This window comes from Pecten maximus, chromosome 8 (genome assembly GCF_902652985.1).
Source record: "Pecten maximus chromosome 8, xPecMax1.1, whole genome shotgun sequence".
In the NCBI taxonomy this organism is placed as follows: domain Eukaryota; kingdom Metazoa; phylum Mollusca; class Bivalvia; order Pectinida; family Pectinidae; genus Pecten; species Pecten maximus.
In genome coordinates, this window is record NC_047022.1 from 24,997,598 (window position 1) to 25,022,502 (window position 24,905).

The 24,905-nt window shown below is 37.3% G+C and overlaps 1 protein-coding gene across 1 annotated transcript; it reads right to left on the minus strand.

Moving 5' to 3' along the window:
* Positions 1–597: 597 nt before the first annotated feature.
* LOC117332935 (methylcrotonoyl-CoA carboxylase subunit alpha, mitochondrial-like) lies at positions 598–24,903 on the minus strand. The gene is given in 18 exon segments (XM_033892015.1): positions 598–2,975; positions 2,977–3,024; positions 3,776–3,955; positions 6,866–7,053; positions 7,770–7,856; positions 8,475–8,688; positions 10,036–10,145; positions 11,775–11,958; positions 12,495–12,622; positions 13,749–13,830; positions 14,247–14,358; positions 15,215–15,336; positions 17,285–17,432; positions 18,314–18,435; positions 22,719–22,814; positions 23,208–23,347; positions 24,244–24,284; positions 24,838–24,903. Coding segments are annotated over 18 exon segments (2,133 nt in total). The 5' UTR covers positions 24,894–24,903; the 3' UTR covers positions 598–2,900.
* Between the last annotated feature and the right edge of the window lie 2 nt (positions 24,904–24,905).

Consider the following 24,905-nt stretch of genomic DNA (forward strand, 5'->3'; position numbering starts at 1 on the left):
TTGTTGGAGTAGGACATACCTGTCAAAGTCTTCCAAAATGACGTCTACTGCTCCCTGGTAGAGGTGTACTGCCGATACGTCTGTGACACGACGTTTTGAAGAAATGGGACTCTAAACAACAGTTATATTGGGTTTACCAGGTATATAGAAAGTCGGTACGAGATGCTAAATTACTGATGTACTTTTTGGTTATTTCCAATCTAATTAAAATCAGATGTACATTTGCACTACGCGTTTGAGAGTAGCGTAATTCAAATGTACATCTGATTTTAATTAGATTGGGTCATCATTTATCATTTCAATATTATATAGATTCCTGAGGATAAGTCTTCGGCGATAGGACTACATCGCAGGATCAATTATGGTCATACGATTGTTTGTTTCTCCATTCTTGATCTTTCATTCCCTTAAAATATGAATCCACTTACTGTTATTTGGCCCCATCCCATCCTATATCTGTTTATACATTTTAAAACATCACGTCATACATCACCATGCCATTACAGGTTTATAAGTTGCAATGCCAACAGACAAGCCACACAGGGGCTTGGCATCTGTCAAGCAACAAGTCTGTGAGAAAATAACACACCATTTTTTTGTGTTTCTTTTTTTACAATTTATTCTTTTAGTTTCATCTGATATATCACACATTTGAAAAATATTTTGAAAAACATATTTTGAGTATCAAATACATTTTCACATAAAATGTTCTTTCATTACTCATGCTACACAAACAGACACAGATATATTTACATCAAAAACATTCTAAACATTCTCTCATAAATAATGGAAAAGAAACAAAACAAATCTCCTTTTTATAAAGATTTACAAAAAGAAGACAAATTATACAGAATACTGCCAAACCTCTAAATTGTTGTCTTATGTTTTAGCTATGAAAATGCAAATTTTCATTCATGAATTATTAACAATGGTCTTGATCTTAACACTGAAATGTAAAATATCCTCAGTAATAACATCTTGTTAAAGTAACATAACTTCAACTACACAAACTTATTAAGAAATGACATTAGAATTACAGTACAGACTATTTTACTAACAAGTTAGATATAAATATGAAGAAAGTGGGAAGAAAGACATTATTTTACCATCAATTACCTAACTCTGATTATCCATCTAGTCTCCATCACCTAATAGTCCATTAATTTCTCCTTACTGTTCTGTATAGTCATATTTGGGATAGCTACAGAATGTATTTATGTACAGTGATGTTCACGTTGGCAAAATCATGCTCATTTGTTCACAAATAAAACTTTCTTTCAGTTTTCATAGATTTCCGATTTGTTTAAGCCACGGGGACTTGGTACACACTTTCAACACACTGTCCATACCTGTGCAGCATAATACACATGTAAAAACAGAACGGTTGGAAATTGTGTGAAATTCCTGGTGGTTTATACGTATACGGATTCACTGGCAATTTGTTCATTTCAGCATGTATGTTAAAATCATATTCTACCAACTGTGAGACCATCCTTATAACTGTACATGACAGTTATCAAAAACCTCAAACATCTCTAGTTTTACTGAAATTAACTTTTGTAAATAATCTCATATAAAATCCTGTCTATTTGGAGCATCAATTGAATTTTTCACAGATCATGCATATAGACAAAATGTAGAAACAAATAAAGATAAAGATGAACCTGATATGATATTTTGATAAAGTTTCAAGTTTTGTGATATATTGAAAAAGGTATGTACCTTATTAATGATTTACTTTCATTGTAGATTTTATATGTAATGTTTTTATGACCTTACTCTTCATCAGTCAAATGACCAGTACCAGTATGTACACTGAGGCTTGATGTTAACAAAGTCGTGAAGTGTAGACTAACATATAAATACTTTATAGTATCTGTGCAGGAAGTTCATTCCATATCATGATCTGGCCTTTAAGTTCAGCAGTATTACATAACAGCTGATGTCTGTTGTTTGTAAAATAAGACATTACAATAAAAAATGTGTTACCTAACATAAAAATTGGTTACCTAACATAAAAATTGGCTACCTAACATCCAATTATCACATAATCAACCCGTCACACAGTGAATTCACCAGTGTAATATTTTTGCATATGTCACTTAAGTGTAATATACCCTGGATTGTTTTTCATCGGCTGTGCCAGTCAGAAATTGATTGTGATGTCATACATCATGACGTTTTCTGAGTTATACCAGGTACTCACTCGCAAAATAAACAGAGGATACCTAACAGTATCTTCAGTAATACCAAATATATTTCCTGTGTGGGGCTAATATTTTGGTATTACTAAGTACTGTTAGATATTCTGTTTATTACATTTTTATAGCAAAATATACCAGATAAGCTTGTTATTTTCCCAATTGTCATTTGTAAGCAGTGATTTGATTGGTCAAATCATAAAAAGTGACATTTTTCTTAAAAGTTTTAAATTTATAAATTGAATATCTTTCAAACTTCTTTAATTGATTCGCTTCCTAAAATGTAATATAAAATCAAAACTCATGTAAGATCCTAATATGCCTCAAAAATTCATATACATGTATATTGTATCACTGTGGCTCAGGTGTACCATCACAAACATTTGAACCAGCAAAATTTCTTAACAACCTCAAATTGTAATTGTGACAGGAATGCTAACAAATTTTTATACATACAGTATAATAATAACATATAACTTAAATATCTCACAGGTTTGTAAATATTTGATAACGTTAACAAGAATTTTGTATTCTATTATATACCACCACTCTCTGTAACATAAATCCCTACATAAGGTTATCCATCACACTGCCCTTACTCTGTCCCTTCCTCGGAGCTGGGTTTGACATGGACTAGTACGGCACCCTTACTCTGTCCCTTCCTCGGAGCTGGGTTTGACATGGACTAGTACGGCACCCTTACTCTGTCCCTTCCTCGGAGCTTGGTTTGACATGGACTAGTACGGAACCCTTAGCTGCAGTCTCTCCCTTCTTTGAAGAACACTTTTTCTACAACTCCTGCCATTGGAGCGTTTATGACGTACTGTATGTAAATAGAAATCAAATTACAGAGGTGATCAAATATTTTTTATTAAAACATTTTGTTTGCATTAGGAAACATAAACTAAATCACATGCTTACACTCAGTCTACAGGAGCTGCTCCTAAATTTTCAGAATTTTTCAAGGAAACAAACCTCAAATGAATATTGTATTTCTGTGCAGACAGTAAGATTTGCACATGTTGTGAGAAATAGAACATGTAACTGTTCTGCGGAAAGTATTATATATATTCTTAGCCTGTGTATGAAAATGCCAGTATTTCATGACAATTGTCATATGCATATGTTTAAACCCACCTTGTTTTACCAGAAATGTAGATGTTTATAGTAAATGAGTTACCTCTGGCTACAAAAATATAACAATTCCTTACACATCAATGAGCCCACAAACATTTGTACATAACAAAAAATCGGAAAGGAGTGGGAGAGGAGGTCAACTACTAGTATAGAATGAAAAGTTGATCCCAATTAATTCTACATAGAGTCCTACATTAGTCACCCTCTACAAGACCTTTCAGGACAAACAAAGGGAATAAACAGTTGGCATATTTATGTCAATCCCCTGTATACAAGGTTAATTGCAAAAACTATTCGGCAAAATTTTGATTTAATGGTGTAACAATGTATGGAAGAATTGTGAAGAAAAAGGGGATATTTAAAGAAATAACAGTTAACAGGGTGGCAAATAAATCTAGTACGTTTTCTGTCCTAAAATAAGCCATATGAACGCTTACCTCCATCTTCATAGCTATCATTTTGACAAGAGGTTGTCCCTTCTCCACTACGTCCAAAGGTTTAACCATCACCTTCTCTATAACCCCGGGCATGGGGGCTACAGGGTCCCCAGTACTGGCTTTAGACCCAGAGGCTCCCAGATACTCGGGCACAGGGATTGACAAGTCCTGTCTACCATCCTAGTGACAGAGACGGTTCAATATTAAGTTCAAACTCACATTCTTGGAAAAATATGTTTTGTCGGTGTGGTTTCAATATTGATTTTTTTTTCAAACTAATTTTGAAATCATTATTTGGTGTTATTTGGTTTGTTAGTTAAGATGTGTACTCTGTATGTCAGTTATTGGTTGACCGAGGATGGTTGTCAGTTATTGGTTGACCGAGGATGGTTGCCTAAGTAAATTACCCACTGTCCTAGTTCAGATTTTATTGATGAGAAGTCACTTTAAGTTGCACCATTGCTATTGTCACTGACAATGCTCCCTTTATCAAGAGATTTTTTCCCTTTTTTCTTCCATTTTTTTCCAAACAATTTATTTGCATTTTTAACTTTTAATTCTAACTGTGGTCAGACAAGGCAATGCAATTTTGGTAATACTGTTTTTGTTGAAATTTTAATTTCAATTAAATAGTCATATAACTTTGGAAATAATTGACCATGACCAGATCAGAATGTGACCTGCATACCATCCTTATACAACTACATACCAAATCAGTTCTATATCAGTATCTGTTAAAGAGGAAATGAGCAGAGATGGAATGATGGAATAACATCCAAAGCTAATCTCTGACCATAACATGGAGAGGGGCATAAAAGTATTTTCAAAATATGACATAAGTACCTATAAATAATAGATTAATATTGATTAAATAAACGTTAAATACACACACAAAAAATCATCAAATGCTACAACTTTGAATATGTTAATATACTAAATTATGGCTTATTTAGAAAAAAAAGGTAAAACAGTTATGACATACAATTTCAAATAATAATGAAATTGGTGAATGCATTAAAACAAGTCATCTTAAACAGTTTTAATTTCAATATCTCCATAACTGCTCCATACCTTCTTTCATTTCAGGCAACATATACTGCATAATCTGACCAAGGGAGAAATTAACTCACTGATAAAAACCAAAGAATGTTGTGAGATACCGTAATTATCCTTTAGCCCTGTGGGCAGCGCATAAACCTGTATCAGATAAGCAGTTGGGCTCACTGCAGGACAATTTGGTTCGTTTGGTTTGTTTTTGTTTAACGTCCTATTAACAGCCAGGGTCATTTAAGGACGTGCCAGGTTTTGGAGGTGGAGGAAAGCCGGAGTACCCAGAGAAAAACCACCGGCCTACAGTCAGGACCTGGCAACTGCCCCACGTAGGTTTTGAACTCGCAACCCAGTGGTGGAGGGCTAGTGATAAAGTGTCGGTACACCTTAACCACAATGGTGCCCACTTGTTTAAAAGGTGATTAGGGTAACTATAATCACAGTTTAACAATTTTAAAATCCTAATAAAATCATTTCAGATAAAACTAACTTGACAGTATTTTATGAAACCATATAGCTCGCAAGTCCCTACCTGCCGATTTTAAGGAATATAACTACAAAGGTTGTGAAGTAAAGGAGAAATGAGATTTTCACTAAGCAAGTGATAAAGCTAATCACCTTTTGAACAACTGAGCCCAGATTGATAATTCTAAACTTATCATCAGAAATCACATTATTGCTGGATAAACAAGCGTACTGGGTATTACAATACCTGTATATGGCCCCTACTGGTGCCCGCTAACAATATCCACAGTGGCCTTGACCCAAAATACTTGAAACTTGTACTTGTATAAGATATTATGGACCTTTATCATTGTGTGAAAATTAATAAAAATCCTTTAAGGAATGAAGCCCCCAGAGTGTGACAAACTATGACGTTAAGGAGTGGTGACAAACTATGACGTTAAGGAGTGGTGACAAACTACGACGTTAAGGAGTGGTGACAAACTACGACGTTAAGGAGTGGTGACAAACTACGACGTTAAGGAGTGGTGACAAACTACGACGTTAAGGAGTGCTGACAAACTACGACGTTAAGGAGTGCTGACAAACTACGACGTTAAAGAGTGCTGACAAACTACGACGTTAAGGAGTGCTGACACACTACGACGTTAAGGAGTGCTGACAAACTACGACGTTAAGGAGTGCTGTCAAACTACGACGTTAAGGAGTGCTGACAAACTACGACGTTAAGGAGTGCTGACAAACTACGACGTTAAGGAGTGCTGACAAACTACGACGTTCAGGAGTGCTGACAAACTACGACGTTAAGGAGTGCTGACAAACTACGACGTTAAGGAGTGCTGACAAACTACGACGTTAAGGAGTGCTGACAAACTACGACGTTAAGGAGTGCTGACAAACTACGACGTTCAGGAGTGCTGACAAACTACGACGTTAAGGAGTGCTGACAAACTACGACGTTAAGGAGTGCTGACAAACTACGACGTTAAGGAGTGCTGACAAACTACGACGTTAAGGAGTGCTGACAAACTACGACGTTAAGGAGTGCTGACAAACTACGACGTTAAGGAGTGCTGACAAACTACGACGTTCAGGAGTGCTGACAAACTACGACGTTAAGGAGTGCTGACAAACAACGACGTTAAGGAGTGCTGACAAACTACGACGTTAAGGAGTGCTGACAAACTACGACGTTAAGGAGTGCTGACAAACTACGACGTTAAGGAGTGCTGACAAACTACGACGTTAAGGAGTGCTGACAAACTATGACGTTAAGTAAATATGTACAAGACGGACAGAGAGGAAACCTATAGTCATGCCGGTTTCACCCGTAGGGGACTAATAATTTAAAGGTAAAATTTCTTTATACGGTTATTTCGAGATTCTTTGCTTAGATGCAACATAATCATCCTCTGCTATCTGAGGTCAATTCCATACCTATGGTCATCTTAACAAAACAACAGTATTGCTAAAAATTGTTAGCTAACTGTCTTCATGTTTACATGTTATTGTATGATTACAAACATATCAACTACATGTTTAGGTTATTATAAAGGATTTTCAGTAATAACTTACCAGGGAGAAGACATGTATGGAGGAGCCCATCTGTACGATGTGAGCATTAGAAAATTTCCCATCAATGTTACATGTGACTTTTATCTCGCCAGCCTCTCTACGCTGATTGGCCGTTACATGATATTCTCGTTCCTTGATTTTGACGGTGTAGGAGCCATCACTGTTTGACTGAACTTTAATCTCAACTTCTGGAAAAAAAATAATAAATAATATCATTCTAATTATTCAAACACTTTTATTTAAATTAATGCAAACTAATTCTCTCATATCTTATTTGAAATAATTCATAATATTAATCTATAAATGAAATATTCACACTTTACTCTCATTTTTACATAAATCTTAATTTTTTTTATTCAGCATTTACTTAAAGTGTTTGTCATCAAACTTAAATCCAGTAAACTACAGGTTTTGTCTGGAAGGAAACACTAAGACAGCAACTGAAGACCAACATAGACTGGAGAAATCCTTCTTCGGTACGAAGGTTATCAAATATTCCATGCATCTGTAAATATTTTTTTTTAAAGTGCTTCTGACCACTGCCTTTCTGGTAGATTCCCCCTTGTTATATCACATAAATCCTCAAAATATGTGACAAATAATGTGACAAATTAACACAAGCTAGGAAACATTTACAAAACATGTTTTACCCATTGATTAAGCTCCTGCTTTGTAGAAAATGAAATGTTATGCAAAATTTTGTCAAAGTCCAAATACATAATTTACAATGAAAATTGTTTATTTACAATTCTCTAATTGAATACCACAGCGCTAGCATCGATGTTCGACTCCATTGAACTTAATGTAAAAGTTCCTAATACCATCAATGAAGGAATAACAATCTCTACAACATTATATGTCCTCGACCACATCATGGGGGATGTATCAAAAGTTTCACACTTACTTTGGTCCCCGTCTTGCAGAATAATTTTTCTTGTGGGTTGTGTATTTACCCTGACAGCTGTACACAGGGTAAAAGGTGAAAATGGATCTAAAATTTAAAACAAAGTCAAATCATTCAGAAGTACATTGAAGAAAAAAACATCCTTAACATGACAAGATCAAAATAAAGATATTTACAAACACAGATACATAGCTAACGGCCTGGACTAATTAATTGTAATTTAATTTTAACTAGTGAAGAAAATGAAATGGAAGGAATTTCATTTAAGCATTGCTTCATGTGATTAATTAATGTGCCAGATATATAGGATCTTGATTTCTCAGCCTATTAACATCTCAATCAAATCCTGATTTGAAAATCTCAAATTTGTCTGGAAGCAAACAGTGAAAAATAACAACATGATGGTGTCGATTTTATATCATCAGGCCTAATGTGGGATTGCCAAATACTCACATGTGGGATTGCCAAATACTCACAAACTAGTAAAACTTTATGAAATAGTACAGCTGAGAAAGATGGTCAGGATACCCTATCATAGATACTGTCCATGTCATTTCAAGGAACCACTGGCAAAACCTACTTCTTTCAACCTCTCCACCAAACCCCTTCCCAGTTCCGCACCCAACCCCCCGAATCTGTCCCAACTTAGTCTGCATCCTGTAGCACAAGGGAACACTTGGTGTATACCCCTCCCTATACCCGTACCTAGAGTATTGGTACATCTGTCCTTAGCCTTCTCAGCCTCCTGTAGTATCAGGGAAATTGCTGCCTGACAGAGAGCAGTGTCGGACACTGTTCTCTCCGGGAACAGTTCGTTATAGTGTTGTGGAATGAAGTCAGTGTGTACTTGTGCTGCCTCAAAGTGGGGATTGTCTGCAAGGTCCATCAGAAACTGGATATTTGTACTCAAACCAAGCACCTGTTAAAATCAAGGTGTTATTATGTAAAAACGTTCAACTTGCAATTGCATAAATTTGTGAAATTATCTACTATATCTCTAGATATGATGTCAGCCATACGTTTGATACTGAATTATATTAATGTGACTAATAGACTTTTTAGGTCATGTGCTCAAACAAGAGTAGAAACATGATATAATAACACATATAATTTTTAATTTTTAATGATCAGAAATATATTGTACACAAGGGCCCAATGGGCCCAAATCGCTCACCTGCAATGCAGTGATCTTTTCATATATATGGATCCTGCAGTTATTTGAAAGCATGCTACAGGACCAATATAATGTCTCTCTGCACTTTGGCTTTTCACTAAAAGTCATTTAAAGATTTAAGCATACTTGATCGACATGACCTTGAATGTAGGTCAAGGTAATTCATTTGAACAAACTTGGTAGCTTTTCACCCCAGCATGCTACAGGTCCAATATCAAGTCCCTGGGTCTCTTGGTTATTGAGAAGAAGTCGCTTGAAGATTAAAGCCTATTTGACCTTTGTGACCTTGAATGAAGGTCAGTGTCATTCATTTGAACAAACCTGGTAGTCCTTCACCCCAGGATGCCACAGGCCTAATATCCAGTCCCTGGGCCTTTTGGTTATTGAGAAGAAGTCATTAAAAGATTATAGCCTATTCGACGTTTGTGACCTTGAATGAAGGTTAAGGTCATTCATTTGACCAAACTTGGTAGCCCTTCACCCCAGGATGCTACAGGCTTAATAGCAAGTCCCTGGATCTTTTGGTTATTGAGAAGAAGTTGTTTAAAAGATTTTAGGCTATTTGATCCATGTGACCTTCAATAAAGGTCAAGGTCATTCATTTGAACAAACTTGGTAGCCCTTCACCAAAGCATGCTACAGGCCCAATATCAAGTCCCTGGGCCTCTTGGTTATTAAGAAGAAGTTGTTTGAAGATTATAGCCTATTTGATCCATGTGACCTTGAATGAAGGTCAAGGTCATTTATTTGGGAAAAAAAGGTAGCCCTTCACCCCAGCATGCTACAGGGCCAATATCAAGTCCCTGGGCCTCTTGGTTATTGAGAAGAAGTTTTGTTGAAGATTATAGCCTATTTGAACCATGTGACCTTGAATGAAGGTCAAGGTCATTCATTTTACCAAATTTTGTAACCCTTCAACCCAGGATGCTACAGGCCCAATATCAAGTCCCTGGGCCTCTTGGTTATTGAGAAGAAGTTGTTTAAATGAAAAAGTTGTAGCCGGACGGCCGGGTGGCCGGATGGACTGACGTCGAACCACGGCATAAGCTCACTTGCCCTTCGGGCAGGTAAGCTAACAAGGTAGGTACTTACATGATAGTCAGCAAGAGCAGACTTGATACGCCGTAGTGCAGAACCTCTGTCTTCTGACCAAACCACTAACTTGGCAATCATTGGGTCATAGTGAACAGAAACCTCATCACCTGTAGTGCAAACAGGTAATTTTTAATAAAACTCTTTTAAATTTAAATCACTTCTATTTTGTGTGAGATTTATTTTCATGTTAAATATGCAAGAAGATAGTCAATCAAGAATTCATATTATTATTGTACGGAAATTATTCCTTTGGATGGCGGCAAAGTTAACAGTTACGGATATAGGAATCTTATGGAGTCTATGAGTCTGATAGCTCATCATTCATAAATTTAAAATCATTTCTAGATCAGCGTTACAAAATCATGTATTCGCGAATTTATATGTCTGATGAGGTTCACAAAACACAGTATTCCTAATATTCCCAATAAGTGATCTACAGTAATTATTCACAAAACACAAAATTCGGGAAGAAAAATCAAAATTGTTGGATTGAAAAACAAAAAGAACATACTGTATTTATTATAATTATTATTGAACATTATTTATTGGTGTGTTTACAAACAGAATGAAGGAGTTATCAATAATTCTTAAATAACTTTAAAATTTCAGGTGTACAAATTAAAACAGATCCAAACATTCCAAATCTCTATGTTTGTCATGACCAGAGTTGCAACCTGCATATCATGGTATCAAATTATTGTTACTACAAAAACAACTGACCATGCAGTCTGGGGTACTTATCCAATTTGCTTCATGTAAAAAGCTACTAGGAAATTAAAAAGCTTGAGAAGAAAATTAATGCTAAATTAGGATGTGAACCATCACTTGCTGAAAGCAAGATAATGATAAAAAGATACCTACATTTTGGAATTTCATGGAGAGTTTGTGTGCTTTCAAACTATCGACCTTTTGACTAACTTACACTCTATACATCAGCAGATGAAATAATATAACCTTAAATGTTCATTCTGGCAAACTCATTTCTTTTGATAATTATGTTAAAAATAAGATTCAACCATGTTTGCTATGCAACGCCAGTTTTGATTGGTTTAAAACCATGTATTATTTTCCAATAATACACACTCGTGCCAATAATACACGCTCGTGAGTCACGGCTGTTACAGTCTTATGTATCTAATATTCACCATGTTGCTAATATGGTTACTTTAGCCGAGTGGGCTAATGGGTTAGTCTTTCATTATTACGACGCGAGTTTGAATCCTACGAAGGCCGGTTTTTTTTTCATTTTTTTTTTTTAAATTTTCAAAATCAATGCCATATGATGGATGTTCTTGATTGTAGTACTGTAGTGCCTGTAAAAAAATGTATATTTTATCAACAAATAATGCAATACACGAGAAATAAATTACAAGGTTTCCCGGGGTTTCATTGCCGTTTTCCTATTAGAAAGAGGTAGATCTCAGAACTAAACAGTACATGGTAGAATAGAAATAATCAACTTTGACTCGTGTATTGTTGCAGGATATACAACTCGGACTCGGTTATTTTGCAATTTTAATTAATAACTCAGGCATGCGGCCTTCGTTATTAATTTAATTGCAAAATATCCTTGTCCTCATTGTATATTCTGCAACAATACACGAATCATCGTTAATTATTTCTTAAATATAACATAGGGAGTTTCCTTCCACACAAAGTAGATTCATCAATTAATTAGATCCTAATTGTATGTGATACTATTATCAGATCTGAGGCAGAAGAGTTGTCTCCCCTACCTTGTCTGACTCCTGTGTCAATTCTGGTATTATCATCCGAAGTGGGCGTGGTCAGGTGCAATAATGGCCCCGCCCCTGGCATGAAGGTGTTGTTAGGATCCTCAGCATAAATACGTGCCTCGAAAGCATGACCTTTGAACTGTATGTCTTTCTGCTCAACAGGAATTTTCTCACCACTTGCAACCTACAGATCCAAGAAAAATCATAGAAAATACTTGCGCCATTATTGACTTGTTTGTTTTTAGGGGTTTAACGTCCTTGAAACAGCCATGATAAAAAAAGGATCGGTTTCAAGGTGAGGAAGGAAAGATTAAAGACCTCCAAGTGTTGCAATGGGAGCAGAAGATCTATTTTGGTCTCTTAAAAGTCCCGTAAATAGACAAGAAGGAAGAAAATCTACAATTTATCAGCTTTCTAGTGTTTCTACTATCAAAAATTCTGAGAAAATATATAAATACACTCATGGGTTGTCACATATCCTAACCACTAGGAGGATATTTCATATGTGCGGTAATGTTTGACTATTAAATAACAGGTAAAGACATCGTTCAGATAGTTCATAGTTTGGATATGTGTTAGGTGTATAAAACAAAGACACCCACTGGTCTAGGAGTAGTCTGATTATAGTCAGTTTACACATTTGAGTGGAGTGTTAATTTTCCAGTCTAGACAGTGTGTTGTATTGTGAAGGTTCTGGAATAGGTGATTGTGAGTACAAACCCTGATCTGCCATTCCACCAGGTCTGTTCCAGTGATCATCTCCGTGACAGGGTGTTCCACTTGTAATCTGGTGTTCATCTCCATGAAGAAGAACTTTTGATGTTTGTCCATAATAAACTCAACTGTACCTAAAAAAAGTCATATTGACCCCAATGGTTTATTGCAGATCCCTACAGTGAATTGACACAGAAACCCTTATAATATAGTCAAGACCACTTATTTTTTAGTCCAGACCTCAACTGACTTGTTTCAGACACCTGATGATTAAGTCCAGACCTCTAGTGACTTGTTACAGACCCCTAATGATTTAGTCCACTCCCCTAGAGACTTGTTACAGACCCCTAATGATGAAGTCCAGAGCCCTAATGATTTAGTCCAGACCCCTAGTGACTTGTTTCAGACTCCTAATGATGAAGTCCAGACCCCTAATGATTTAGTCCAGACCCCTAGTGACTTGTTTCAGACTCCTAATGATGAAGTCCAGACCCCTAGTGACTTGTTTCAGACCCCTAATGATTAGTCCAGACTCCAAATGATTTAATCCAGACCTCCAGTGACTTGTTTCAGACCACTAATGATTTAGTCCAGACCCCTAGTGACTTGTTTCAGACCCCTAATGATTAGTCCAGACTCCAAATGATTTAATCCAGACCTCCAGTGACTTGTTTCAGACCACTAATGATTTAGTCCAGACCCCTAGTGACTTGTTTCAGACCCCTAATGATTAGTCCAGACTCCAAATGATTTAATCCAGACCTCCAGTGACTTGTTTCAGACCCCAAATGATGAAGTCCAGACCCCTAGTGACACTTGTTTCAGACCTCTAATGATTTATTCCAGACCCCTATAGAGACTTGTTTCAGACCCCTGATGATTAAGTCCAGACCTCCAGTGACTTGTTACAGACCTCTAATGATTTATTCCAGACCCCTAGTGACTTGTTACAGACCCCTGATGATGAAGTCCAGACCCCTAATGATGAAGTCCAGACCCATACTGATTTAATCCAGACATCTAGTGACTTGTTTCAGACCCCTGATGATTAAGTCCAGACCTCCAGTGACTTGTTACAGACCCCCAAATGATTTAGCCCAGACCCCTGGCGACTTGTTTAAGACTAGCTCAGACCCTCTAGTAATTTGACCCAGACCTTAAACCCAGATTCCTACTACATTGATCTAGACCCCTGATGATTTAGTCAAACCTGTTCAGCCCAGACCCCCCGTGACTTGAATGGTTGGGACGTTTACTGACCTGCTCCAACATAGTTGACAGCCCTAGCAGCTCTCACCGCGGCCTCACCCAATGATCTTCTTACTTCATCCGACAGCCCAGGCTGAAAATTATTAAAGTACATTTAACTTCACGTCGTAATTTTGGTAAATTTTTCAATGTCTGAAGTATATTTTTACCTGATCTATGAAAAATCAATCACAATTAATAGACTGAGAAAACGGGTTGCACAACATGCATCTTCAAATAGAGGAAAAATATCAAAAATCCAAAGAAAGGCTCAAAGGAAATTCAGTATTTTTCAAAAACAAAGAAATTTCTCTTGATTGAATGGAGGAAAACAGGGTTTCCAGTACTTTTGATTATGTATACATGTCTTTATAACGGATCAAAGATCAAGAATGATTGATCCTTGCTATGTTATAAAGCAATATATATGAAATTTGTGGTGTTCTTTTGTAAATAAAATACAGCCAGATTAAAGAGTATAGTTGACAGTAGGAACAAGCATTCACTTACAGCAGGTGCCTCTTCTATGATTTTCTGGTGGCGTCGTTGTACACTGCAGTCACGCTCAAACAAGTATACATAATTATCATGCTTGTCACCAAATACCTGTACCTCAACATGTCTGGAATTAAACAAAAACAGTTTATATGTATGTAACAATGTGTAAAATGCATGGTTGGGTTAAACATTTATTAAGTTAATTGAATTTTTATTCAAACAGTTGAAAAATAGTTTCAAAATGATCATTTGGGGCGCCTGTATTCAAAGTTATTTTTGTCATGATCATTACAAATCACACTTATTTTGAAGCACTCAAACTAAGCTCATTATCAAAATTAAACAGTTTAGTCTAAGAGTAACAACAAATTAGAACAAGGAAATTTGATATAGGAAACAATACAGAAATGGAAATTAGCATACAGTATTTTATCCCCAAATAACCCCCTCTCTAGCTCCTACTATGAAAGTTTCATATTAAAGTTTGAAGAGGGCTTATTTGTGAACCCCATGGCAGCCATCTTGAAATTACTTATCACTTATAACAAACAAATATTTGGTAAGGACCTGCTACTAGTCATTCCAAGCAAGTTTAATCAATATCTGCCGAGAAAAGTTTACGCTCAACGATGCCAGATGGATGATGCCAGATGGATGATGCCACCATAGCAGTAGCTTACATGAGCCTTCGGACCAGGTGAGCTAAAAGTGTATAGTATCTGTCCGAAAATAAGCTCATGCCTGGTAGGAAATCCATGCAAGACCATTGCAGTAAATGCTATTACAATGTTGCCTGACCAATACTTCAAACCAAAGTTTATTTGTTGGCCCCCTGAGCTTATCAAAAGAGAAATGTCTTTAACTAAACAACACAGCAGAAGTATTAGTAACAGTTCATACCGCACAATATCAAGATCTGTAATACAAGACAAGCCCACTTTATTCTGAACAAAGACTGTTTCAATAAATATAGAAATTACCTTGGAGTTTCAACAAATTTTTCAAGCAACATGACATCATCACCAAATGATTTCAGGCCCTCTGCTCTCGCTGAATCCAACTGTGACTCAAATTCTTCAGGACTATGAGCAATTCTCATACCCTAAAAGCCAAATAGGATGATTTCAGTAAAAGCTGAAGACAGCAGTATCTTTATTTGTTTGTTTGGAGTTCTGGCAACTGTCTGGGTCATGTGATTACAGGTGTCTTAAGGGACAGCAACAGTCCAGGATGTGATGACAGGTGTCTAGAGTGACATCTAGAGTCTGGGTCATATGACAGGTGTCTAAAGTGACATCTAGAGTCTGGGTCATGTGACAGGTGTCTAGAGTGACATTTAGAGTTTGGGTCTTGTGACAGGTGTCTAGAGTGACATGTAGAGTCTGGGTCATGTGACAGGTGTCTAGAGCGACATCTAGGGTCTGGGTCTTGTGACAGGTGTCTAGAGTGACATCTAGAGTCTGGGTCGTGTGACAGGTGTCTAGAGTGACATCTAGAGTCTGGGTCTTGTGACAGGTGTCTAGAGTGACATGTAGAGTCTGGGTCATGTGACAGGTGTCTAGAGCAACATCTAGAGTCTGGGTCATGTGACAGGTGTCTAGAGTGACATCTAGTGTCTGGGTCGTGTGACAGGTGTCTAGAGTGACATGTAGTGTCTGGGTCGTGTGACAGGTGTCTAGAGTGACATCTAGAGTCTGGGTCGTGTGACAGGTGTCTAGAGTGACATCTAGGGTATGGGTCGTGTGTCAGGTGTCTAGAGTGACATCTAGTGTCTGGGTCGTGTGACAGGTCTCTAGAGTGACATCTAGAGTCTGGGTCGTGTGACAGGTGTCTAGAGTGACATCTAGAGTCTGGGTCGTGTGACAGGTGTCTAGAGTGACATCTAGGGTATGGGTCGTGTGACAGGTGTCTAGAGTGACATCTAGAGTCTGGGTCGTGTGACAGGTGTCTAGAGTGACATCTAGAGTCTGGGTCGTGTGACAGGTGTCTAGAGTGACATCTAGAGTCTGGGTCGTGTGACAGGTGTCTAGAGTGACATCTAGAGTCTGGGTCGTGTGACAGGTGTCTAGAGTGACATCTAGGGTCTGGGTCGTATGAGAGGTGTCTAGAGTGACATCTAGTGTCTGGGTTGTGTGACAGGTGTCTAGAGTGACATCTAGGGTCTGGGTCGTGTGACAGGTGTCTAGAGTGACATCTAGTGTCTGGGTCGTGTGACAGGTCTCTAGAGTGGTATCTAAGAGTCTGGGTCGTGTGACAGGTGTCTAGAGTGACATCTAGTGTCTGGGTCGTGTGACAGGTGTCTAGAGTGACATCTAGAGTCTGGGTCGTGTGACAGGTCTCTAGAGTGACATCTAGGGTCTGGGTCGTGTGACAGGTGTCTAGAGTGACATCTAAGAGTCTGGGTCGTGTGACAGGTGTCTAGAGTGACATCTAGAGTCTGGGTCGTGTGACAGGTGTCTAGAGTGACATCTAGGGTATGGGTCGTATGACAGGTGTCTAGAGTGACATCTAGAGTCTAGGTCGTGTGACAGGTGTCTAGAGTGACATCTAGAGTCTAGGTCGTGTGACAGGTGTCTAGAGTGACATCTAGAGTCTGGGTCGTGTGACAGGTGTCTAGAGTGACATCTAGAGTCTAGGTCGTGTGACAGGTGTCTAGAGTGACATCTAGAGTCTGGGTCGTGTGAGGACATGTGAGGCTGTGGTTCTAGAAGGAGACCAGCAGAAGAAAACATAACACAGAAATAAGAAAGTAGGCAGGAAAGAAAGTAAAACGACCCAGATTCATATTAAATGGAATAATAAAAAAGTTTGAATAAGAAAACTATCTATGTTCTTTGAAACATAATTATAAAGAAAATAAACTTGATAATTCATGTGACACAGTAATTGCAGATATTTTCACTTATTTACAAAAAATCAATGAAATGTGACAGCTTCATAAGGAAATGTAAATTACACAGAAGTGATGGGACGATTGAATCTTGTGGACATTATATGCATTATAATAGTAGGCCTCATGGTGGATACAAAATTTCAACAGACACACTCACCTTTCCACCTCCTCCCCTCACTGCCTTGATCATGACAGGGTAGCCAATCTTCTCAGCCTCTGCAGCAAGTGTGGCATTGGATTGATCCTCCCCATGATAACCCTCAATGATCGGTACACCAGCAGCAGACATGATGGTCTTTGAGGTACTAGCCAACAGAAAATGTATTGTCAATGATGTGACTTTGGTATATTACTGTACAAACAGTATTACTCTCTGTCAGCTTTTATCTTCGTCAGACAACAGTGAAACTTTAATATGTACACAAGTTCACTGAGGTGTTAAGTGTACAAGATTTTAATCAGATCAAGTCTTTGCCAATAACGTTTTTCTACAACAAATTAATAAAAATGATGGTTAACTGGATTTTTTGTAAGACATATTTTTGCCTCCACTTTAATTGAAATGGAGCTTACCAAAGTCTAACGAACACTGGACATTAGAAATTAGATCACTGGAACCTACCGTAAAAATCTGTGTAATTTGCATAATTTTGTTGTTGTACTTTAATGTTCGGGATGCTCAAATTACAGTCAAGTTGTTTTTTTACGTGTATACAATGTATGATCATGCAGTTGTGTAGCTGGTATTACATTGTACATTACAGGGATTTTTGAGGCAAATTATGGGTCCAATTCTCAAGTGTATTTAAGCCAAATTCTCAAAATTTGAAGTTTACTTAATGAAAGTTTCCTTCTCAATATTCCCCAATTTTCTCCCCAAAAAAGCAGCAAAATGGCCCCAATCAGAAAACCAGTAGGAAAGCCCATAATATTATTACTTTTCATATGTTTTCAAGATTAGAATCTATACAGTTAATCATCAAGTCAAGACATAATGCAAAAATGTATTCAACACAAAAAAAGGCTAATGGGTAATGATATCAACTTATATTAAACATAAATTTTATGTTTCTGTTGCAATTTCACATAATAACAGAAAAAGCTCTTAAAGGTACAAAAATAGTAATACCTGTAAATTACTGATAAAAATGTAGGAGGTATCAGGTAGTCAGTAATTCATACATACCTTTTGATTCCCATGTCTCTAATGGCAGAGGCTGGAGGACCAATAAATACCACACCCTCTTTGCCACACAGCTCTGCAAATTCAGTATTTTCTGACAAGAAGCCATAACCAGGGTGTATAGCCTGAAAAAATTAAATCAAAACAAAAAAGATATAATTCATTTTAAGTGCTTTGATGACATTTATATCTATACAAATTAATACACAGATACTTGTTTTCAATTTAATACTTTTCCGAAAGTCAACTCAAAACTGGAGATTAGATCATTTTATATATTTGGGCCCCCATGTTTATTTACTTTTTTTTGCTTTTTTGTTGTTTTTTTTTCTCCAAGTGAGTATCAATTTAATAATCATTGCTTAGTATCAGATCTAGAAAAAATTCATGCGACAAGCTGGATAAAATAATCCAAAAATTTTAATACAGTGGAACTTTGTTAACTCCAACTCGACGGAACCACGAGAAAACTTCAAGTTATTTGAGTGTTCGAATTAAACTAGTTGTCATTTTTGATGCAAAGTTTGGTCAATATTTGTCAACATTATATGATCATTATAACTCTGCTCTGTCACTCATCAGTTTAGTGTAAAGACTGGTGAGTACATGCATATATATATTACATATGTAATATTTCCTTCCGTATCTCATAGTTTGGTGTAGTTTTGCCGATAGACAGTCATGATAGAATTTCAATCACGTAGTCACTTCAATACAGTCTAACAGTATAATGTTCATGTCATGTTTGCAAAAGGAAAATGATAGAACTGAAATCAACCAAATAACAATTTATTAATGTCATATAAAATAACCATTTGAATTTAACACAAATTATATGTAAAATGTAACAGAACCATTACCTTATATTGGACATATAAAATACTGTTTAATAGGTCTACATACATTTTACCCATAACCACGCCATTTCTATGTGTATAAGTACAGGAAGTTGTGCTGCGTATGTGCGTATAATATGTTACTGAGTTGGCATGTTATCCGATTTAATAGACAGCGGGGACAGTTTATACAGATGTACTCTGAACACCTCGGAAGTAATTACGCTCTTGTTTTAGTCGTTTAAAGATTCAATAGGCAGTGGTGACCGTTTCTTTTCCGAGTGTTTTTACTAGGATAAAGAGAGAATTCGGCCGGGAATGAAGAAATACTTCGAGTTAAGCGGGGTATTTGAGTTTTCCAAGTTCGAGTTAACGAAGTTCCACTGTACCATCTTCCTGCAGATCAGAAAATATTCTGTGAACATATTCGCTGAATAAGTGTTAATCATCTCCTTCAATCTTGATCTTAAATTCATTCCTGCATTGATATCACATAGAAAACTGATTGATTCTATATATTATAAAAGGTTATCAATCAATACATGTACAATACATATTTGGGATTTCAATTTCAGTCAATAGGATAAATAGGGGATGGAATTTATTAACAAGAGGCCCATGGGCCTTAACGGTCACCTGAGATTTGAAATATTTCAGTTAATTTAATTGACCCTTTTTGGCCCCGCACATCAGCCCAATCATTCCATGCTGAAAATGTTAACCAAGTTAGAATGAATTCCAATAGAATTAAATCAAACAAATCAGTCAAAAATGTGATTTCCCTATATAAACTATAGTAAAATTTACCCCCTCCCCAGGGGCAAACTTGAGACCCCAGGGTCATGAAATTCATAAATTTAGTAAAGCACCATAAGACTCTTCCACCTATGAAGAGTATTTGATTCTACCCTATTTGGGTCTTGAGAAGAAGATTTTTGAAATTTCAGTCAATTTGACCCTTTTTAGCCCTGCCCATCAGCCCCTTGGGGTCAGAAAGGGCCAACATGTGCATACCCTCAATATGCCATCCCAAGCTGATAATATTAACCAAATTAGAATGAATTCCAATAGAAATCAAACAATTTATAGTCAACAAGAGGCCCATGGGCCTTAACGGTCATCTGACAAACACTTACACTTACAGCAGGGACACACACCCCAATCCAGCATTATTACCATAAATTATTTATCGCAGCCAGTTATGTTTTAGATCAAATTTGGTTTTTATCCATTTAGCTTGTCCAGGAAGAGCAGCATCATAAAGCAAAATTTTAGTCAAGTTCCCATTTTTGGGGCATGCCCCTCTGTCCCAATGGGTCAGACAAGACTCATTTATATCAATTAGGATTGCCTTTCCCCAATGATGTTTCATACTAAATATGGTTGTAATCAATTCAGGCATTAAGGAGGAATTGCATTTTTAAGAAATGTTTAACCTAAGCACTCCTTTTGCCCCATCTTTTTTTCCCCAGGGGTCAAACCTGTCTCATTAAAAAATATGATTGCCGTCACCTTATGTTTCACATCAAATTTGGTTGTAATCCACCAAAAGGTTAGGGAGGATTAGGATTTAACAGCAAATATTCACCAAAGTTCCCCTTTTGGGGCCCTGCCCCTCAGGCCCCAGGGGTCACACTAGCCTCGTTTATATAAAATATGACCACCCTTCCCAAAGGATGTTTCACACCATATTTCGTATTAATCCACCCAAGGGTTAGAGAGAAGTAGGATTTATAGCAAAAATTCACCAAAGTTCCCCTTTTGGGGCCCCGCCCCTCTGGCCCTAGGGGTCAAACCAGCCTCATTTATATAAAATATGATTGTCCTCCTCCAATGATGTTTCACACCAAATTTGGTAATAATTCACTATGGGTGTTAGGAGGAGTAGGATTTTATAGCAAAATTTCATCAAAGTTCCCCTTTTGGGGCCCTGCCCCTCTGGCCCCAGGGGCCACACCAGCCTCATTTATATAAAATATGACCACCCTCCACCAATGATGTTTTACACAATATCTGGTTGAAATCCACCAAAGGGTTAAGGACGAGTAGGATTTTATAGCAAAATTTCATCAAAGTTCCCCATTTGGGGCCCCACCCCTCAGGCCCCAGGGGTCACACTAGCCTCATTTATATAAAATATGACCGCCCTCCCCAAATGATGTTTCACAACATATCTGGTTGAAATCCACTAAAGGGTTAAGGAGGAGTAGGATTTTATAGCAAAATTTCATCAAAGTTCCCCATTTGGGGCCCCGCCCCTCAGGCCCTAGTGGTCACACCAGCCTCATTTATATAAAATATGACCGCCCTCCCCAAATGATGTTTCACAACATATCTGGTTGAAATCCACTAAAGGGTTAAGGAGGAGTAGGATTTTATAGCAAAATTCCATCAAAGTTCCCCTTTTGGGGCCCCGCCCCTCAGGCCCCAGGGGTCACACCAACTTCATTTATATAAAATATGACCGCCCTCCCCCAATGATGTTTCACACCAAATTTAGTTGTAATCCACCCAAGGGTAAAGGAGGAGTAGGATTTTATAGCAATATTCACCTAAGTTCCCTTTTTGGGGCCCCGCCCTTCTGGCCCCAGGGGTCAGACCAGCCTCATTTATATAAAATATGATTGCCCTCCCCCAATGATGCTTCAAACCAAATTTGGAAGTAATCCACCCAAGCGTTAAGGAGGAGTAGCGTTTTGAAAGAAAAAGTTTACGGACGGCGCACGGCGGACGACGACGGACGAAGCACGATGACTATAGGTCATCCTGACCCTTTGGGTCAGATGACCTAAAAATGTGATTTCCCTATATAAACTAAAGTAAAGTTTACCCCCTCCCCAGGGGCAAAATTGAGACCCCAGGGTCATGAAATTCACAATTTTAGTCAAGCACCTTAAGACCCTTCCAACTATAAAGAGTATTTGTTTCCACCTTGTTTCGGTCTTGAGAAGAAGATTTTTGAAATTTCAGTCAATTTGACCGTTTTTAGCCCCGCCCATCAGGCCCCTGGGGGGTGGGGACCATATAATTTACAAATTTGGTTGACCTTTAGCCATAGAAGCTTCCTGCCAAATTTCATTGAATTTGGTTTAGGGGTTTTGTAGAAGAAGTCGAAAATGTAAATTGTTTACGGACGGACGACGCACGACGACGGACAAAAGGGGATAAGAATAGGTCACTTGAGACTTTGTCTCAGGTGACCTAAAAATCAATTCAATAATCTGACACGTCAAAACTGAAGTAAGTGGCAGCATATCAGTTTACTGAATGAGTGTAATGAATTAAACGTTATAAGTTCTATTTATCAAGTTATCCACATATTCAAGACAAAATACAGGAAAAACCTCAAGGGTATTACCTATATAAGACAGAAAAACTTGGCATGATGCATGGCTTTTTCTCTCTCATTCACACTTACAACAGAAAGATGTTGTAGTTGTAAGCATTAACTTCAATTTCTTAAAAGGTTCTATCATCTCTCTGTTAATACAAATTATATACATCAATTTATATTTCAAATTCAGACAGGTTAAACTATGTAATGAGGGTAAAATCTCTATGTAATACTTCACCTGTGCTCCAGATTCCTTCACAACTTTCATGATTTTATCTTGACGTAAGTAACTTTGTGTGGCTGCAGGAGGTCCAATATTGTAGGCCTCGTCTGCCTAGAATGGGATGGTGCATGTTTACATACATGTAGGACTAGTATCCTGATATCAAAGTTTAACATGAAAACTTGAAAGCAGGATTAATAGAGTCCATCATATGTAGTTGTGTGGGATAGGAAAATTCTACCTGAGGGTGTAGAATTTGGGGTCAGGAAAACAAAATGACTGTCAAAGTGTCAACATAACAACAAATATAAATTAAGGTTTGTCAGACATGCCTATGTGGAATAGAGATGTTCCACTTGGGACAAATGTATCTTACATATATGCAAAGGTGTGAGAAAATTAAGTTACTGAAAACGAGAAGGAAAACATATAGTACATTTCATTTCAAATATTACATAAATACATGTTTGAATTAATATTATTAATTCAAAATAATAATGTTACCATGGAAACATGTAAAGAGTCTTTGTCTGCATCACTGTACACTGCTACAGTCCTGATTCCTAGACGACGTGCAGTCCGTATGACACGACAGGCTATCTCACCGCGGTTGGCAATGAGGATCTTATCTATGTGCTGAGTACCTGTGAAGATCATCAATTTTCAATTAATTAACTTAATTGTACAGTAACAGTAAATAAAAACATATACTGTATACACATGCATTAAGTAAATAGATATAGAATTAATACTTAAACACCAAATTGTTTCATTCAAATTCTGCATCGGTACTGAAGTTCACTAAGTTCAATGCAGTTCACCGAGTTCAATGCATAGAAAAACTCAGATGAGTGATGTTACATCCCCATTTCTTTCAAATGAAAATCATTTATTTAGGTTTTGAAGGCAATGTTGGGATTAAACTCAAGTGAGATGTTTGTTGATATATCCAGTAGTTCTGTTGTCCCCACCCTAGTTATAATTTTGAGAATGAGACTTAACTGGATTCAACATAGGTTTGCATGTCAGGTGTTGTTAATAAAGAAGACACATACCTTTCAGGAACACCTGGGTCTTAATATTCTCCTTTTAATTATTCAAAGGTATCTATGAAAATCTAAATTTTTATTATACTTTGCCTTCATTTAGCAGTTTTGAATTAGAATTTTCCGAGTTATTGTCTGCGTCTTTTCAAATTTGAAAGTTACGAGTTATGTGTTATTCTTCTGATGAGGAGGTTCTATTAGTCTACATGTACATGACTGTGTATATGTACTATTTCAATTTTTTGTTTTTTTTGTTTAACATCCTATTAACAGCTAGGGTCATTTAAGGACCTGCCAGGTTTTGGAGGTAGAGGAAAGCCGGAGTACCCGGAGAAAAACCACCAACCTTAGCAACCTACGCCAGCACCAGGCAACTGCCCCACGTGGGTTTCGAACTCGCAACCCAGAGGTGGAGGGCTAGTGATAAAGTGTCGGGACACCTTAACCACTCGGCCACCGCGGCCTCTGTATTCACATAACATGTCATGACTCACCTTCTGTGGAATAATGCTTTCTGTTTACACCTTGCTTTCCTCTGAAACACACAAAGATGTATATATACATTATATTGAGCAGACTTATAGGTACATTTTTTAATATGAACTTTCTTTCCTTGGGAGACCTGATCACGCCATAACTGGAGACAGCATGTCTCCCTGGGAAAGAAAGTGGTAGGTATAGGACCCAGAGATTTCACTGTAATTAATGTCGAATGGTCCGGATACCATCGTTTATCATGATGTGTAAAACTGGTCAAGTCACTGTATTTTTTCTTTTGTTTACACATATGTAGACCCTATGATGGTCAACCAATGAATATGACTCTGGTATTTGACGGTTATTCGTCTAAAATGCTTTATGACGTATATCAATATGTACACCAATGTGTCGCAGTTGAAAGGATTTTATTCGTATTCTATTGATTTCATGTTTTGGGAAGGGGGCGAAATGTCGATGACCACCATTAATGGCATTATGTTTACTTTGCGAGCACGAGACCTAAATGAAATTTCTACTATTCTAAAAATCTAGAGTGTTTATCAAATTGGAATCAGAATTACATTTACAAGAACTAATTACGATGGCACCTGATATATTGACTGAAAAGTCTTTGAAGTGTCCTTCGACTCTGTAGGCTGGCCATTTTCTCTGCAAT